Source organism: Rattus rattus, chromosome 2 (genome assembly GCF_011064425.1).
Source record: "Rattus rattus isolate New Zealand chromosome 2, Rrattus_CSIRO_v1, whole genome shotgun sequence".
Classification (NCBI taxonomy): Eukaryota; Metazoa; Chordata; class Mammalia; order Rodentia; family Muridae; genus Rattus; species Rattus rattus.
In genome coordinates this window covers 1,949,639-1,967,555 of record NC_046155.1, presented here as the reverse complement: position 1 = coordinate 1,967,555, position 17,917 = coordinate 1,949,639, and the positions used below count along the sequence as shown (strand labels likewise).

Below are 17,917 nucleotides of genomic sequence, written 5' to 3'. Positions count from 1 at the left end.
CCAGCTTTGGTAAGATATACCTAGTGTCTCCAAACCTGATTTCTCATATGGCACAAGGGAAAACAATCCTCAGTTCTCACAAGCGGTGAAAGGTTCAAATACCAGTTTTTAATGAAGAGTGTCACCGTCGACAAAGCACTAACACTCTGAGCCTCAGTTTTGAAGTCTGTTAAATGGGGCTAATTACAGGTCTATCTTTTATGGTCATTGAAAGTTGAAGCCTGGGAAAGCGGTTAGCTGAGGGCTGGGCTGATTTTGGCATGTCTCATTAAATGCAATCCGTTATCAGAACTAGAGAAAATATGTACATGGGTGTTTTCCCTCCTCCCCGGGAAGTCCCTGGGGCGTTAGCTGTTGTGTTAACACCTAGATTAGACTCCTTATCACTCACCCATCCAACCCGAACTGTAATGGGACTTGCAAGGTGTTTTATACCCAGTTAGAGAGATGGCCTAGAGCAACACATCAATGTGTTCTCTCCCTCAGTTTGGTTAGGCTGTCTGGTCTTTCAGGAGTGCTAGCCTGTTCGCATCTTCAGCAGGCAAGGTAGGGGTGGGAATGAGGATGCTCGGGTGCAATTTTGAAAATGTGCAGGCTTCTTCCTGTGGGCTGGGGCACCAACGCCAAGGCTTTTCTTAGACCTTTCCCCAATCAGGGGAATGGGCCCCTGGGTCAGTCAGCTCCGGCCCACCCATTTCCTGTGCCAACTCCGCCCAGCACTGGAGGTGGAAAGTTTCTCTCCTCCAGATGGGCGGCTCTTTCCTTCCCAGAAGATTCAAAGAAAAGCGGAAGGGTAAGCTGGGTTCCAAAACTTATAGTCCAAGGGGAGGAGACTTGACCGCCTTCATATTGCTGCAGGGTCAGGCTCCGGCAGACTAGAATGCTTCCAGTCTTGCCCACAAGAGGGAAAATTCGCATCCCGCGTCCGCTAAGCCTTTCGTTAGGGGGTTTTGGGCGCCACCTGCAGGCAGAATGCGGACTACCCTTGCCAGAAAACTATCCCCAACCCAGTCAGTACCAATTAACCAAGCAATCACAATACAATGCTGAAATTGTTTATTTCCCTGTCCAGGAACTGACCGCTAAACTTAAATATCCAGCATAAAGACCTTAGCCTTTCTGGTCGTGGGTGGCTACAGAGGTGGGTTCTGGAGCCCTTGTCCCAGGCAGTGAAATCCTGGGGCCACAGGTAGTGATGCCCCTGAGCCAGTAGCTGCAAGAGGCAGCAAAAGACGACAAAGAGATGGAAGCTAGGCACTCATCCCAGTCCCAGAGATGCAAACGGGAGTGCAAGACGCTTTGGGCCCCACGGTCAGACTAAGGGCTGGCCAAGCTAGGGTGCACACATGTGGGAGAACTGTTAGCCCAGTACACCGGGTAGAGGCTGCAATCTTGACCGATTTGCCTGATGGGTATAATGCCTTGCCCTCCTGAAGTGAGGTGAGGTGGTACCGGTAAAAGAGCAGGCACTGTCGACTAAGGACTTGCTGAAGGGCAAGTTTTGAGCCTTTTGTGTGGGTGCACTCCAATCCACCTCAGCTTTTCAAAGGCTGATTTGGAAGGCATCCTGCAACCACTGGTCACGGGCATTGTGAGTCTGGGGCACGGTGAGGGGTGGAGGGTCTGGGGGCAGGCTGGCATCAGGAGGCTCATCGTCATCAGACAGGCCGGCATCGGGTGGGTAGGAGCTGTCGGAGTGCAGAGAGGATGACAGGTCCTGGCACAAGCTCAGGTCTTGGCACAGATGCTTGTAGTCCTGGATCGACTCATACAGGCCCCACAGCTGGCACAGCAGGGACATATCCAGCTGTCGCAGACCCACCTGCGGACAACTGACAGTGGGCTGGAGTTGGGGTTCCAGGCCACCCCCAAAATTCCCGCCGTGGGCGACAACCCTATCCAATCTTCCTGCACCTTTTAAGTGAAAGTTCTGAGAACAGATGGTATTTGCCAACTGTAAAACCTTTCAGCCAGTCCTTGGCCCTCATTTATACAAAGGGGTAACATTGTCCAGCAGGACGAAATCAGGCAAGTTTTTTAAAATGCAACAATTGCTAAACATTACTATCAGAACTGTCCTAAAGCCCCGTGACCCGATGCTTCCTGCTGAACCTGAGGTGAGGAACGGGTCCCTGACTTATCTCTGCCCTTTCTTCAGAGCCACTACTCTGGCGGGGCGCCCACCTACTCACCATCTCCTTGCGCAGCGCGGCCAGTGCAGAGTCGAGGTTAACCGGGCGGCGCGGGCCCGCTGCAGAGCCTGAGTTGGCAGAGCCCGCGGCGTGGCGAGGACCATCCGGGGCGCGGGCGGCACGACTCAGTTCGTCGTGGATGCGGCTCCGTTGGCTGTAGACACGCTCCAGCTCCCTCCACGAGCCACCACTAGCGTTAAGAAGGCCGCTGAGGCCGCGCGGTAGCGGCGGGAGCCCAGCCAGAGCGCAGCCCGCGCCACCCGGCGCCTCAGTTGAGGGCAGCCCGTTCATAGCCAGACCGCGCGGACCGCGATGCCGCCTCCACCCCTCCTACGTTTACTGCGGACTGCTGCCCAGAGGACCCGCTCTCTGTGGCCCGGCCTCCGGAGAGAGCCCAGCCGCCGCCCGCAGGCCGTGCTTTGTTCCGTCCCAGACTCCTCCGACTCCGCCTATGCTCCACCCCTCTGCATGGGCGGAGCCACACTTAACGCGGAGATGACCCTGGAGCCGGAAAACCCATTGAAGAACTGGATAGAAGGAGTGAGGCCGACTCTTTTTGCTGCCTCATTCCTACACAATGTTTGTTCTACACATTCTTCTCCCAAGGGAACAATTCTAAAAGCATGGGGATGCAGGAGGCTGGAGTCTGCAGTAAGACTGTGCCTGGCTCTTAAAGTGCACCATTGCCCTCCCCACAATTTGTCAAGATGGCAATGGCCATAAGCTGGAGCAAGATGATGGAAATCAGAATGGTCAAAGGAAGGAAAGGAAACCACCAAGGGGACTAAACTTCAAATGGCAATCAGGTCCAAAAGGTGGATGAAGGGAGTATAGGATCAGAGACAATGATAGTGACCCAACTTTTGAGGGGACTGAGGTCACTCCTTAAAATAAGGTGTCATTTATCCCTGTCATTTACATCTTGTCCTGAATGTAGAACCTCTCCATTCAGGTAGAAAAAGACCATGGAAAGGTGAGATACCAAAAGTAAGAAAAAACGTCGAGCAGAGCTCGGCTTGCATGCACACTCAGAGGCAAGAAAGGAACAGACCACACGGAGGAAAAGCTGTTTTTCTAGAGGGTTTTTCTCAGGGGGAACAGGGGTGAGGGTAGAGGCCTCAGTGCTCCAGCTGCTTCAGGCTGCCTAGGGCCTCAGCACAAGCCCTGATAAGCCCACAAAGTTGGATACTAGTCTCCAAGGAAGCACTAGAGCCCAGCTCGACTGACGCCCAGGTTAGCTTCTGCAGGAGGGCTGTCTGTGTGGAAGCCACCACGTCTGCATTTGGAGGTGCAGCAGGAAGAGGAGGCCCCTGGGCTGCCTTGAGCCCTGCTGCAGCTCCCTCACAGTGCTCTGGACGGGGTACTGGTGGCTGGGATGGGGGCCGAGAGCTGGAGGCAGGCTCTGTAGTAGAGGCCAGCTGGTGTTCCCGAGCTTGAGAGAGGGCTGCCTGTGCATTCAGAGCTAAAACAAGAAAATAAGTGGAATAGTCAGGATGCCAGATCCATTGCTGCCCTGAGCCCTTTGCTCTGTACTGATCCCCCTGTGTGTCTGGTGTTTTTTTGTGTAGGCCAATCCATCTAGTCTCTACTTTTCTTTCTCCTTACACATGATTGCCAAACACTGCCCCGCTGTTTTACACTCGAGTACCAGCTGCTCCACAGTTGCCTTAGCCTCATTTATGCATTAAGTCTGTGCCTGTAAACTGGGACCTGTACTTTGGTAGTAAAGTGCTTGCACCACGACATGCACAAGTACCCGTGTTGCACATCCACTCTACACGTGGGGATGGCTAATTTGGCTCGGATTCTTGCCACGGTGTCAGAAACAAAAGGCTGGTTGTTTTTCTTGAATGAATCTCCTCTCTAGGACTGAAATGAGAAGGCACCTTAATGCCCCTTCACGCAGAAATTTCCACTGTCACCTCCCAGGCTCACTGTTCCTGGGGAACTATCACCACATTCCTCTCCCCATAGTGCACGTTCAGCCCCTCACCCGGGTTATCTTTATCCACGTCTGAGTCGAGCTCCTGACAAGCCACGCAGTAGATTTTCCGCTGTTTATCTTGGAGGAGGATCGTCTGGGAACCAGAAAGTACATGGACACAGGTGAGCCTGAGAGACAGGGTCCACAGAAGAGAGAGCTGAGAAAAGGTCTTGCGGCCTAGTCCGCAGCCTCAGCCTCATCACTCGCCTCACCCCGCAGTCCGCGCACGTGTCGCCTAGCATGCGGTAACCACGGAGCAGGTAGTCGCCCATGAGACGAGAGATGCGATCCTGCCGCTCCCGTCGCGCCTGCAGCACCTTCGTCTCAGCTTCAGTCGGAGGCTCCCAGGTGAAATCATCGACATCTAGGGGAGTCAGATCCAAGGAGATGGAGGGAACCGCCTCCCACATCCCACGGCTAGTGCCCAAACAACCCAAGCGCTCACCTGCACCGTTCAAGGCCATGTTGCCGTGGTCACTGCTGGGCTCACCGGAAATGATGCAAATAAGGCGCGCCCCCCACTGCGGCTCCGCCTCCCTCATGTAGCAAACTGAAGGCGGAAGTGACGTTTACATGGTCTTCCTGGCGCTTTACTCAAAGAGGGGCGTGTCGACTGCACGTTTGACCCTGACCTATAGGCTCGGCTATTAGCCAGAGCTAACCATGGGTACCGCCGTCTCCCTGGTAACACTTCAGTACTTGGGTGTGGCTTTTCAGAGTCTCTATTTCTACTTGTCGCAGATGGAGTGGCCCTTTCGTGTGTTGAGATAGATATCCGATTCCCTCGGGGTTGTCTTTCCACACAGGTGGAGCAGGAGGCAGGCGGGACCATGAATGACATCTGCCCAAAAGTCACTGCAATAAAAAGTTCTCTGCGAGGGCGCAGAAACTCTTTAGGTCTTTTGGATCAGGCTACACAGGGGACTGTGGTCGTTTTCTGCCTATTTCAACACCCTGTCTGCATGCTGGTTGTCGTCTGTACACCTTCTACCAATGCCTAGAACTGATGTAAAGCCTGCTGACTTAGTTAGGGCTATTGCCGAGGTAACACCATGACCAAAAATAATTTGGGGGAGGAAAAGGTTTATTTCACTCACAGTTCCATGTAACATGTTCATCAAAAGCAGGGCAGGAACCTGGCGGGAGGAGCTGGTGCAGAGGCCATGGAGGGGTGCTGCTTACTGGCTTGTTACTCATAGCTTGCACAGCCTGCTTTGTTACAGAACCCAAAACTACCAGCCCAAGAATGACCCTACCTAAAATGGGCTTTGCCCTCCCCCATTGATCACTGATTAGAAAATGCTGTACAGGAGGACCCACTGAATCTTTTTTTTTTTTTTTTTTTTTTTTTTTTGGTTCTTTTTTTCGAGCTGGGGACCAACCTTAGGGCCTTTGCGCTAGGCAAGCACTCTACCACTGAGCTAAATCCCCAACCCCCGGACCCACTGAATCTTAAGGAGGCATTTTCTCAATCAAAGTTTCCTCCTCTCCGATGACTATAAGGCCTGCTAGTGAAAATGGCTTATAATCGTGTTTGAGTGGGTTACAAATAAATTACCAGTGCTCCTCATAATCCTGAGTTCTTTACAAGAACAACAAGTAATTAAATGAAGAAGGGCTGGAGAAATGGCTCAGTGGTTAAGAGCACTGACTGCTCTTCCAGAGGTCCTGAGTTCAATTCCCAGCAACCACATGGTGGCTCACAACCATCTGTAATGAGATCTGATGCCCTCTTCTTGTGTGTCTGAAGACAGCAAGTGTTCTCATATAATAAAATAAATAGGAGGAGGAGGAAGAACGGCAGTAGAAAGATGTCTCGGTTTAAGAGCACTAATGGCTCTTGCAGAGGACATGGCTTTGGTGCCCAGATTCACATGATATCCCACAACCACGCACAACTGCAGTTCCTAGGGATCACACAGGGATCACACACCGTCTTCTGAGCTCCAAGGGCATCAGACATGCACATGGTGTACAGGTTTGCATGCAGCAAAACATACACAAACAGACACGAACACAAAAATAGATATAGCTAGGCATGGCAGCACATGCCTTCAATCCGGTCACTCAGGAGGCAGAGGCAGGTGGATTTCCGTGAGAACAAAGACAGTGTAGTATCTGAGTCGTACAGTTTCTCAGTGTGAAGTAGAGAATGTCAATAGCAGCGCCCTTCAAACAACTTACGGCTCTAGACAACAGTGTCTTTCGCTACCCAGGAACTGTGACTCACTTAAATAGATGCTCATTCTCGGAGGAGGCTGCCTGGGGCTTCTGATCTTAATTCACTGTTGTTGGCTCTTCTGGGATTGTCTGCATTTCTGCCTGATCTGTCACCGTAGCAAATGGAAAACATCAACTACCCCAGTGTGAACACAAAATATACTAAGCCTCTGGTGCCCAGGCCACCACAAGTCCAGCTTGGGACATTTCCCAGATGTTGATGTTGTGATGAGGGAGCCATAGTATGCCTTGCATTGCCCCTGCTCACTCCAGAAATATTAAAGGCACAGTACCTTCGGGTTCCCATTGACAGGCTGTGGTGCTCACTCACAGTACTGGGGTGGACTGGTTTTATCTCAGCACAGTTTGCCAACTCTAATGATACCTCTGTAGTTCTTGAGATGAATCTGTCATTGAGCATACCCTTTACAGCTAACGGTGACAGGCTTTTTGTCTCCAAGATTGACTCAACAGTAGCTGATAGCCTGGGCATTCAGCCTGCCATCGCTCTGTGGTACTGTATTGCTGAGGGCTGAAATGACTTCCTCAAATCAACTAAAAAAGATTTCTGGGGGTTGGAGAGACGGCTCAGTGGTTAGGAGTACTGGCTGCTCTTCCAGAGGTCCTGAGTTCAAGGACCTCTGGTCCTTGCTTCTAGCAACCACATGGCCACTCATAAGCATTTATAATGGGATCTGATGCCCTCTTCTGACATGCACTGTATGTGCACACAGAGCACTCATAACAGTGAAGCGGCCTCACCGCGTGTTTGACTGTCCCAAGGAAAGGACACCTCTGTAGTGATCGAACTGAGAAATGTGTAGACTGAGCTGGAACAATTTGGAAGATTCCAGGCTTCACACTCACCATTCCAGGACATGACACTTCGCACTGACAGTGTGGTCCATGGCCAGTCTCTGGTGGAATCAAATGAGAGCCTAGGAGGCTGGAGCCTAATGCTAATCCAGATCATAGGACTCATTTGCTGGTCCAACCTGGGTTCTGGACCATGAGTATAACAGCTGGGCTGTTTTATACTCTACTGCCTGAGTCCCTCAACTGTGGGGAGTCTAATAAAAACACCCTTATTCCTCTCCTACCTGACTCTCCCAGTTGAAATGTCTAGGGTGGGGGTGCTTGGGTTAAAGGTGGGAGAGATGAGTCAGAAGAAGATGGATGGCTATGAGTTTAAAGCTAGTCTGATCAACTCTGTGAGTTCCAGGCTAGCCTGGGCTACATAGTAAGACACTGTTTCAAGGAGAAAAAGAAAGGAATTCATGTGTTTTGTGAGAGAGCAGGGGAAGCAACACCGTTGTCACCAAGAAGGGATGCCCCATACCTTAAGTGGTTTGTAAAGAAAGACATCAATGAGCTCTTCTCCCTAACCCTTGGATCCTTCCTTACCAACTGCCCCTAAAATTGTCAGAAATTCAATAGATTTACCTAACTTTTGGGTCTGTTGTTCATCACTAGATAGATGATTGGCTGCTATTCTAAGAAATCTTCCAGGGAGCTGAGAAACAGCAGTTTTCCATAAAAGAGTCATTGGATCAGCTCCAAGTCACCGTCCAATGCTGTGGTTGATAGGTTCTCTGGGCCCTCTGTGGATCAGGACAGTCTTTGCAATTGTTTTTGTTTATTTTTATTTTATGTGTATTTTGCATGAATGCACGTCTGTACACTCTATGAGCGCTTGGTGCCCGTGGAGGCCAGAAGAGGGCATCAGCCCCCCTGGCACTGCAGTTACAGAAGTTTGAGAACCACCATGTGGGTGCTGGGAACAGAACAAAGGTCCTCTGGCAGAGCAGCAAACACTTTTAACTGCTGAGCCATCTCTTCAGCTCCGTATTCACATTCATTTTATGACAGGTTTTACTACATAACACTGGCTGGCCTAGATCCTGGTATGTAAACCAGGTTGGCCTCAAACTCAGAGATTCCTGGTTCATCTTGGTTAATTCTCTGGATGATACTAAGTTAGGTCATGCCTTCATTCCAATGTTTTAAGTAAGGAAACTAAGGGCTGGAGAGATGGCTCAGCGGTTAAGAGCACTGACTGCTCTTCCAGAGGCCCTGAGTTCAATTCCCAGCACCCACATGGTGGCTCACAACCATCTGTAATGGGATCTGATGCCCTCTTCTGGTGTGTCTGAAGACAGCTACAGTGTGCTTATATATATAAATAAATAAGTCGGGGCTGGGGATTTAGCTCAGTGGTAGAGCGCTTACCTAGGAAGCGCAAGGCCCTGGGTTCGGTCCCCAGCTCCGAAAAAAAGAACCAAAAAAAAAAAAAAATAAGTCTTTTTAAAAAATAAGGAAATCGAGACTTGGAACAGATATATTGCCATGGTCACCCAGCTGGGGCGGTCCCTCCATCCTGGCAAGCGACGCTCCTCTGAGTCTGAGTTCTCACCAGTTCCTGCCTGTGAAGAACGAGAGGAGTCCAGTGGCAGAGACTCTGACGCATCAAGTGGTGGAGAGGCTGGGGATGTGGCTCAGCTGTAGAGCACTCGCCCAGGATGCTGAGGCTCTGGGTCCAATCCCCAGGAAGGGTGGGAGTGTGAAGGGAAGTCTATTGAACTTCATCAAACCCTGTCAGCGCTCATCATCTTAGGAGCCACAGTGTCACAGCTGAGCTAGCCCTGGCCACATGCATGGCAAACACAGCATTCAGGAGGCTAAGGCAGGAGGACTGCTTTGAGTTCAAAGCCAGTCAGATACATTGTAACACTAACTTAGAATATACAAACTGGCTGGGAATGTGACTCAATGGTAGCCTGCTTCCTGTTATGTTCCAGAGCCTAGGTTAGACCCTAGCATTACCAAAGCCCATCACCAACAGAGTGGCAGAGACATTCAGTCTTTGGAGAGAGATCTTCAGGGTGTAGTTGTCTCCCCACAGATCTCTGTGGCATCATCCCTTCTCTCTAGACTTGATGAGCAGCCTGGAGTGATGGCACATGCCTTTAATCCAGCACACAGAAAGCCCAGGCAGGAGGACTAGCCTGGTCTACATACTGAGTTCCAGGACAGCCAGGACTACATAATGAGACCCTCTCACCCACACACCATCCCAGAACTGAGTCTTTCCTGACAGTCTGGAAGCGTGGCAGAGACAGAGCCAGTCCTGTTGACTGGTCCAAAGATCACGAAGCTCTGTGTAGCTCCTAGACCCAGGTAAAGATGCAAAGAACTAACTCACACCCAGCTCTGTCTCACATGAATATTAACAGAGGATTTTGTAAATATAAACATGTTGGTCCCTGTTGAAAACTGAGGGGGTTGGGGATTTAGCTCAGTGGTAGAGCGCTTGCCTAGGAAGCGCAAGTCCCTGGGTTCAGTCCCCAGCTCCGGGGGAAAAAAAAAAAAAAAAAAAAAAAAAGAAGAAAACTGAGGAAGTGGGCTGGAGAGATGGCTCAGAGGTTAAGAGCACTGACTGCTCTTCCAGAGGTCCTGAGTTCAATTCCCAGCAACCACATGGTGGCTCACAACCATCTGTAATGGGATCCGATGCCCTCTTCTGGTGTGTCTGATGACAGCTACGGTGTACTTATATAGAATAAATAAATCTTTTTTTTTAAACTGAGGAAGTGCTGGGCAGTGTTGGCAGACACCTTTAATCCCAGCACTCAGGAGGCAGAGCCAGGCAGATCTTTGAGTCCGTGGCCAGCCTGGTCTACAGAGTGAGTTTCAGGACAGCCAGGGCTACACAGAGAAACTCAGTCTCAAAAAAACTGAAACCTGGCCCACAGTGCAGCCAGGTAATCAATGCTGCAACCTCCATGCTGTACTTTCTCCTTGGACTCACCTGTCATGACCTCTCTCGAGCCAGTTCCTTTTGTGGCATGAGGAGCCTCCACACCAAGTCATGTCTCCACCTTTGACAGGCTGTGTGGCCCTAGGCAATTGCCTTCTCTGAGCCCCAAGGAGTTGAGCAAGTCACACATCCTCTGAGTCTGGACTCTGTTCTTTTCTGTTTTGTTAACCCCTCACCTACTTTGAGGACGTTTGTGGGGTCTCCAACCCCACTCCTCATGTTAGGAGCGCGCACAGCCTTAACATCAGGCAGGCTGTGGACGGGTCCGGTTTGATCCCTGCAGCTAACTCACTGGGGAACCTGAATGGAATTGTTTCACTTCTCAGAGCTTTGGACTCCCCTGTGCAATGTCACTGAATGGATGAGATGACATCACCGTGTAAACATTGTAGGGGTTGGGGATTTAGCTCAGTGGTAGAGCGCTTGCCTAGGAAGCGCAAGGCCCTGGGTTCGGTCCCCAGCTCCGGAAAAAAAAAAAAAAAAAAGTTTCTAAACATTGTAATGACAGATTCTTGCCACTCTTGATGGAATCGATAATAAACAGCAGCACTCCTTATCGTCTACCGTTGTCTGGGATCTGGAGATACAACTGTGCCTTCCTGAGAGGTGAGTGAGACGGACCATAAACACAGGAACAGAGCAGGAGAAGGTTTCTGAGCTGGGGATGGAACTCTCGCCTACCAGCGCTACAGAAACCTGCTGTGTAAGGCCAGCCCTGTGGAGGCAGAAGTCAGAGAGTCGCCATCCTCAGCTACACCTGGAGTTCAAGGGCAGAGATTCTGTCTAAAACAGTTGGGTGCTGGTGGCACACACCTTTAGTCCCAGTCCTCAGGAGGCAGATGCAGACAGATCTCAAGAGCGGACAAAACTACACAAAGAAACCCTATCTCAAAAAAATAGGGGTGGGGGAAGGGCACTTGCTTCTCTCCCAGATGACCCAGGTTCGATTCCTGGCACCCACCCAGCAACTCACAACCATCTGTAGTACCTGGGGTTCAGGAGATCCAATAACCTCTCTGGTCTCTGAAAGTTCCAGGTGTGCACATAGTGCACAGACAAACTTGCACACGCCACATGCACACATTAAACATACCAAAGCATGAAGATCTGTGCCTTTAACCGGAGCACTTGGAAGGCAGAGGCAGGTGGAGCTCTATGAGTTCAAGACCAGCCAGGACTACATAATGAGACTCTGTCTCAAAACTGTTTGTTTGTTTTGAGACATGGTTTCTGGTGTAATAGCCTTCGCTGTCCTGGAACTTGCTCTGTAGACCACACTCAGGCCTGGACTTGCTCTGGCCTCAAACTCATAGCGGTCCGCCTGCCTCTGCCTCCTGAGTGCTGGGATTAAAGGCAAATACCACCATGCCCAGCTCTCAAAATAAATGTTTAAAAATATTTTTATGTGTATTAGTGTTTAATTTGCAAGTATGTCTGTGCACTACATGCATGCAGCGCCCACAGAGACCAGAAATGGATCATTCGGGACTGAAGTTAGAAACAGCTGTGAGCCATGGTGTGGGTGCCGAAAATTGAACCAGGGGCTCTTAACTTCTGTGCCACATCTCCAGTCCCTGAGAGAAGTATTTCTAAACAAAACCAAAAACCTGAAGTTGATCTCTGGTCTCCACTGAATGAATACACACATACCCCACACACAAGTCCCCCACATATACAGAAGTACACAGACATATACACACAAAATGAATAAAAGACGGCTCTGACAGCAAGTGAGAGAGCACGCCAGGGGAACGACGGTGGTTGGGGACGACGCGCCTTAATGGTCTACAATGGCCATGGTCTCTTCGCCTTACCGGAGAATTTGCCTTCTAGGAAGATGGCTATGGATGGTGAGGAGGCTAGAAAAGGCAGTCACAGACGCTGTGTGCTCAACTGCCTCAGTTTACCCTGCAGGTCCACTTCACCTCCCTGCTGCACAGTAGAGGGTCACACTACCGCACCGTCCGGACCAGCAAAAATGGGAAACAGGAGGAGATTAGAGATAGAATCCATGTTTGGGCTCCTTTCTGATGAACTACAGAGGCTCAGGAGCCTAAGGGATCTGTCAATGGCCCACAGTCGTCTGAGGGTTGCTTGCCCTCCATACAGCTTCAGCTCCAGGGTTCTCTTCAGTTAGCCCTTCTCCTAGTCTCCTCAATGGTGATAAGGTCTTCCCTCTGATATTAGTCTGCAAGTGCGGCGGGAAGCGGGTGTCTTTCCTAGGTAGTCCCTCCACCCTGCTTCACTCACCAACCTGAGGGGTACCAGCCGCTTCTTGCTAAGGCCCTGAGAGCCTAAGTTGTCTACCAGAGATCACATCTGGGGGCCGTCGCTGCCAGACGGTCTTAGTTGGTCTCATTGCTCCTTCCTGTCCCTGAGTCCCTGCAGCAGCCCAGGACACTCCCCCTCACAGCATCATGTGCTGCTGGTCATATACTTCTTCTAGAAAATTCCTTTTGGTGTTTCCACACCAAATTCCTTTCATGTCATTCCGATGCCCTTTCTGGGACTCTGGGATGACTCTCCTCCCTAGTGCGCAGGAATGGTGACTTACCTGTTTCTATGGGTCCTTTTCTTTTCTTTTTTTTCTTTTTTTTTTTTTTTTTTTCTTTTTTTTTTTTCGGAGCTTGGGGCCAAACCCAGGGCCTTGCGCTTTCTAGGCAAGTGCTCTACCACTGAGCTAAATCCCCAACCCCTGGGTCCTTTTCTCTAACCAACTGAGTCACCTTTCCTACACCTACAGTGTAGCTGTTCCCTAGGTGCTGAGGAATGAGCCTATGTCCCAGTCTGTCCTGGGCTCTGCTCAGAAGACTTGAAGGGGACTTCCATAGTGATTCCCTCTCCTCTCTTTTTCTCTCACCCAACCAGGGGATGAGGCCAAACCTAAAACCTATTCATATCACCTCTTCTCCCATATCACCTACTTCACAATGCTGCTACATTCCACAGCCCTAAATCTCTCCCCAGAGGTGAGGTGGCAGCTCCTCACCTGCCCTCCTGATACAGTGCCTGCTGATCCGAAATTCCTCACAGTAACTTACCTGCTCTCAGCCCCCAGCTGCACCGCCCTCTCCTCTCCCCAGCTGTCCTCTCCTGGCTCGTCCTCTGACTTGGAAAGGACAGAGGGTTTTTCCCCTGCACTGGTTCCTCTGATGACTCTTTGCAGCTTTTTCACCTTTCTCGGCTTCCCAGCATTCCCTAAGGCTCCCCTCATTACTTCCCTTCAGTATCCGATGGAAAAGCCTGTTTGAAAGAGGCTATCCTGGACCCCCACAGCCCACCACTGCTTTTGCCCTGTTTCAGAGCTCGGTGACTAGATCTCATTTCATGGTCAAGAAATCCAAGACTTGGAGAGATCGAGATTCCAAGCCTGGACTATTTGACTGTGCTGTGCTCCAAGGTGAGCCATGGCCTACTCTGGGCAGGGCAGGGTCAGGTTTACATGCGTTCAAAGGGAAAAATGAATGTAAACCGTTCAGCACCCCTCCTGCCAGAGCAGGGGGGAGGGGGCCCCACACAGGTCCTCCTAGATTCTCCATCAAGGGACACAGAGGTCGCCCCCTCCCAGAACTGCTGCAGTAGGTACTACTGAACGGCCCCTGCTCTACTGAGTAATTCAAGCAGAACTCATCAAATGGCCTCCCTCAGTCCCTCCAAATCTACCCAAATAAACTCAGCCTTAAAGTAAAAACCATTAGCTCTTTGGAAAGGTGTGCCTAAAGCCAAGCCCAGCCCTCTCTTCCCATCAGATTACCACCCCTGATTCCCCAGGAGAGGTTCTGGCATGAACCAGACTTGGCATGGTCCTGACCCTGGACACCCTTAGCCCTACTAAGTTTTTTGAGTCAGACACTGGATCCTGGGGCTTCCTGGCATGTTCACCACAACCTCTCTTTCAGACCAGTGAGGAAGCCTAGCTCTTCTCCAGCCTTAAGTAAATTCAAGACCCTTCCCCAGCCCCTGTCCACCCCTGCCCCAGGGCCCTGCTGTGCTTCTCCCCAGCCCCCTGAGCACTCAAGCAGTACTCCCCTTCTCCGGCTGTTAGCCTGGGAAGGGGGCCAGGCCCTGAGCTCAGACCTTGGCGATTCCAGAGTGTCTGAGGCCCAGAGCCAGCGCCGCCAGCCAGGCCAGACAAGGGGAAGGGGGGAGGTGGCAGGGTGGGCACCAGGAAGCCCTCTAAAAGGGGTGGGGTGTGTGGCATTGGCAGGGAAGTCAGATTTCTAGCTTTGTTCTTTCTGCTCTTCTTCTGGATCCTACAGGCTTCTTCCCGGGACCTCAGTGAACCTTGGCCAGAAGGTGCTCTCTCCTGCTTAAATCGTTTCCTTCAAGGGGAAGGCAGGACCAGAAATAACTTCCCATGACTTCAGGGCTTCGAGGACCCCTACGTGTACAAATGCCAATGGGCAAAAGTTAACAGACCTCTGGTCCTCTGAGCAAGGCTCACATGCCTCGGTTTCCCCATTTTGACCGGGTGGGAAAGTAACTGGGTGGGAAGGTGTACGCAGGCCTCTGCACCCGCCCGGAGGAATCTGACGGGGCAGGCCCGCGAGTCCCCAGGTGAGGATTCTTCTGGAAAGGACCCAGCTCAGTTCCTGCGCGGGGCGGGCACCTGAGGAACTACCCCCATTCCAGCCGGCGCCTTCCCTGCCGCACATCGTCGCTTCTCCGGGCAGCAGCGAAAGACGCGTGAACCAGAAGGAAAAAAAGAGAGAGGGAGAGAAAAAAAAAGTGTCTCCCTGGCCCGGGGCCAGCGTCCCAGCCCCCCTCGCCGCCGGCGCGCTCCAGCCAGGGAAAACAACTGCTCACTTCTCCCTGCGTCCTCCCCGCGCGCTCCCTGCTTCCCGGCGGCCGCCGGAGAGGAGCCCGGCCAGGGGGAGGCGCGGAGCGGGCTGGCCGCCCGGCCTTCCTTTCCCCTCGCTCCTCCTCTCCGCCTCCACTTGCTCCGGCCTCCTCGCTCCGGCCTCAGTTCTCCCGGCCAGGGAAGTTTCTTCGCTCTCCCCTCAGTGCAGCTTCCATCGCTCTCCCTCGCAACCGGGATCCCGGCCGCTCCTGCTGTCCCCTCCCTGCCCTTGGCTTCTGGCCCCGCTCAGCCCTCTGCAGCCCTCTCCCGGGCTCCCAACACTCGATCCCCTGCTCGGGCTCCACCCCCGATCTCCGAGGGTCGTGCGGCCCCGGATGCCCGGGCCCCGAGGGGCTGCCCGCGGCCTGGCCCCTGCGATGCGCCAGGCGGGGGCATCGGGGCTGCTGGCGCTACTGCTGCTGGCGCTGCTGGGCCCCGGCGGCGGGGCGGAGGGGGGGCCGGCCGGCGAGCGGGGCACAGGCGGGGGCGGGGCGCTGGCCCGCGAACGCTTCAAGGTGGTCTTTGCGCCGGTGATCTGCAAGCGGACCTGTCTGAAGGGCCAGTGTCGGGACAGCTGTCAGCAGGGCTCCAATATGACGCTCATCGGAGAGAACGGCCACAGCACCGACACGCTCACCGGTTCTGGCTTCCGCGTGGGTGAGGGCCAGGGGCTCTGGCTGGGGACTTAGGGAAGGGCAGGCAATAGCACCAGGCAGGAAACAGAGTGGAGCACTGGGTATAAGAGATGGGAAGCTGGGATACAGCGATCGCAGGGTCTTGAGAGGCTGCAGTCCTTGGAAAACAGAGTGAGGGGCTGTATGGAAGCTTGGACTTTTAAGTATTGGATAAGGGTTGAGGCTTAAGCTGCGGTCCCGGATGACACAGGATTCCTGAGAGGTGCTCAGTTCTATGAGGGAGCATACAAGGGGTTGGACAGATGAGAGCAAGGGTAGGAAGTCGTGCAGAGCTGGGTAAATATGCCCCCCATACAGAATTCTTTTGAAACTGGCTCAAGTTTGGCCCGGTGGAAGAAGACACCTGTGTTCTCAGGAAGGCGGAGCTAGGGTCGAGACTGGAATGAAGGAGTTAGCTATTGGCAAAATCTGAGGGGGAAAGAAAGGCTTTGAGGCCTAAGAAGTAGGGTACTAAATAGTGGTACAGGCCTGCTGGTGGGGGTCATTTGGGTCCTCAATCAGCTAGTCTGTTCCCTACATCACTCATAAGTTCCAAACATCTGAAAGGCCCTCAGAGCTGCTCACACCCCAAGACTGAGGGCCTCCTGGTCAACCTAGAGCCCACCCCTTCCTTTAGCATCTCTCTAAAGAGAAGGCCTGGTGCTCAAGACTCCTCCCCTGGGGCCCTGTGGGCTAGGCAGGGGGAGGTGTCCCAGTGGTAATTACCCTCCTGGACAGGGTAATTAGGCCGTGCCCAGGATGGTACCAGGAAAACAGCCCCTCTCACACGTTCTCATGTTCACTCACAGCTCCAGACCAAGGGTTCTCTCCCTCTCTCTCTCTCTCTCTCTCTCTCTCTCTCTCTCTCTCTCTCTCTCTCTCTCTCTCTGTGTGTGTGTGTGTGTGTGTGTACACGCACAGGCTTTGGCATGGCACGATGTGACTAGCTCGTGCTCTATGTGTTTCGGGTGTGTGTCTACAGTCGCTGTCTGGGAGTGTTTACACAGCGAGCCCGTAGTATTTGTGTCAGAATGAGTGTGTATGTGTGACAGGATGACTCTGCATGCCCAGCCTCTCGGGCCCCCTGCCTGACCATCCTGTGCAGGCTCCTGTCTCTGTCCATGCTGCCCACATCCCCCAGGCTCTGTGCCCGGGCCACAGTGGGAGGATGTCACTGAGAGGTCATACTCTCACCACGATGGGTGACTCACTGGAAAGCAGGAAGAAGAGGATTCTGCCTCCTCTGGCCCAGGACACACCTCTGTTGCCCTTGAGGCCTGGTCTCCAGAGACTAGACAGGATGGGATAGGCTAGTCTGGGATGCTCTTCCTACCCTCATGATCAGAAATGGGTCAGGGCTGCCCCTGTGAGTGTCCAGGGAAATAGCACAGCCACCTACCCTCCCTAGAGAGTAGAGTGGCCTTAGAACAAGCAAGAGAGGAGCTGTGGTTGGAACTCAGGGACCTCCTTTGGGACACAGAGCTGAGGACCACCACACTCTGCCCTGAAAAATGCCCTTTACATTGGGAGAGGCAAATATGACTACAACTCTGGAAAGTGCCAGCCAAGCCGGGCAGAGGGTGGGGAATGGGAAAACCTCCTTTCTGGGAGAGACACTGGACCCTGAATGGCCAGATCTGGACATGAAGCAACTAGCAAGAACTCTAAAGGAACGGATAGAGGTACAGCCAACGGATGGAGACACTAGCACACTGGTAGGAGGTAGCTAGGTCCTGCACCAGGGGTGTGCAGGAGACAAACAGAGGGAGTTGGAGTAAAAGAAGGTTCTGGAACATGGCCTCAAATGTTCAGACAGGGAGCAGAGCAGTAAGATGAGGGAAGGGGTAGGGTGTTGTTGTTTTTTTGTTTGTTTGTTTGTTTTTTGTTTTTTTTCCTAGAACTTTGCCTGAGGCAGGTTTCTCTAGTCATGATGGCACTGTGGACAGAGGTCCTGAGTGAGACCGGAGATGGGTTTAGGGAACACTGTAGAGACTGCAATTATATGCTAGGGTCAGTCACATGTGGCTGAACAGCCAAGAATTCCCAGGGGGTAAGCCCAGGCAGATAGAGGTCCTGAGTTCTGTCAGTGTCCTGGCCTAGACACTGGTTCGGTTAGACATGGTGTGCCATTGGCAGCTGCATGAACTAGGGTTGGTGGCAAGATGAAGGTTGGATATGAGGATGGGCTAG

General features: G+C 52.3%; 3 protein-coding genes across 4 annotated transcripts in view; 1 reads left to right on the top strand and 2 right to left on the bottom strand.

Annotated features, from left to right (window-relative positions):
• Positions 1–1,033: 1,033 nt before the first annotated feature.
• Fam89b (family with sequence similarity 89 member B) lies at positions 1,034–3,242 on the bottom strand. The gene is made up of 2 exons (XM_032891117.1): positions 2,193–3,242; positions 1,034–1,822 (listed from the first exon to the last, which is right to left on the bottom strand). Exons 1-2 carry the CDS (start codon positions 2,481–2,483, stop codon positions 1,544–1,546), a joined length of 570 nt encoding a protein of 189 aa, XP_032747008.1. The 5' UTR covers positions 2,484–3,242; the 3' UTR covers positions 1,034–1,543.
• A 7-nt stretch (positions 3,243–3,249) lies between these two features.
• Positions 3,250–4,732, bottom strand: Znrd2 (zinc ribbon domain containing 2). Its single transcript, XM_032891116.1, has 4 exons — positions 4,622–4,732; positions 4,389–4,540; positions 4,186–4,270; positions 3,250–3,654 (listed from the first exon to the last, which is right to left on the bottom strand). The coding sequence occupies exons 1-4, from the start codon at positions 4,716–4,718 to the stop codon at positions 3,311–3,313; spliced, it is 678 nt and encodes a 225-aa protein (XP_032747007.1). The 5' UTR covers positions 4,719–4,732; the 3' UTR covers positions 3,250–3,310.
• Positions 4,733–15,109: 10,377 nt separating this feature from the next.
• Positions 15,110–17,917, top strand: part of Ltbp3 (latent transforming growth factor beta binding protein 3) — a 16,199-nt gene continuing 13,391 nt past the window's right edge. The window contains exon 1 of one of the 2 annotated variants that reach the window (XM_032891112.1): positions 15,110–15,710. In XM_032891112.1, the coding sequence (XP_032747003.1) occupies positions 15,389–15,710 (322 nt within the window). In that variant the 5' untranslated portion in view covers positions 15,110–15,388. The remainder of the gene's footprint in view (positions 15,711–17,917) is intronic. The other variant, XM_032891113.1, reaches the window with a different exon arrangement.

Bases quoted from the DNA above. Each gene is read 5' to 3' on its own strand.
- Fam89b (XM_032891117.1), bottom strand. From the start codon at position 2,483: ATGAACGGGCTGCCCTCAACTGAGGCGCCGGGTGGCGCGGGCTGCGCT. The intron at 1,823-2,192 runs GTGAGTAGGTGG...AGTTGTCCGCAG, and splicing joins CCGCGCTGCGCAAGGAGATG to GTGGGTCTGCGACAGCTGGA.
- Znrd2 (XM_032891116.1), bottom strand. From the start codon at position 4,718: ATGAGGGAGGCGGAGCCGCAGTGGGGGGCGCGCCTTATTTGCATCATT. The intron at 4,271-4,388 runs GTGAGGCGAGTG...TCTGGTTCCCAG, and splicing joins ACACGTGCGCGGACTGCGGG to ACGATCCTCCTCCAAGATAA. The intron at 3,655-4,185 runs GTGAGGGGCTGA...TTCTTGTTTTAG, and splicing joins CGTGGATAAAGATAACCCGG to CTCTGAATGCACAGGCAGCC.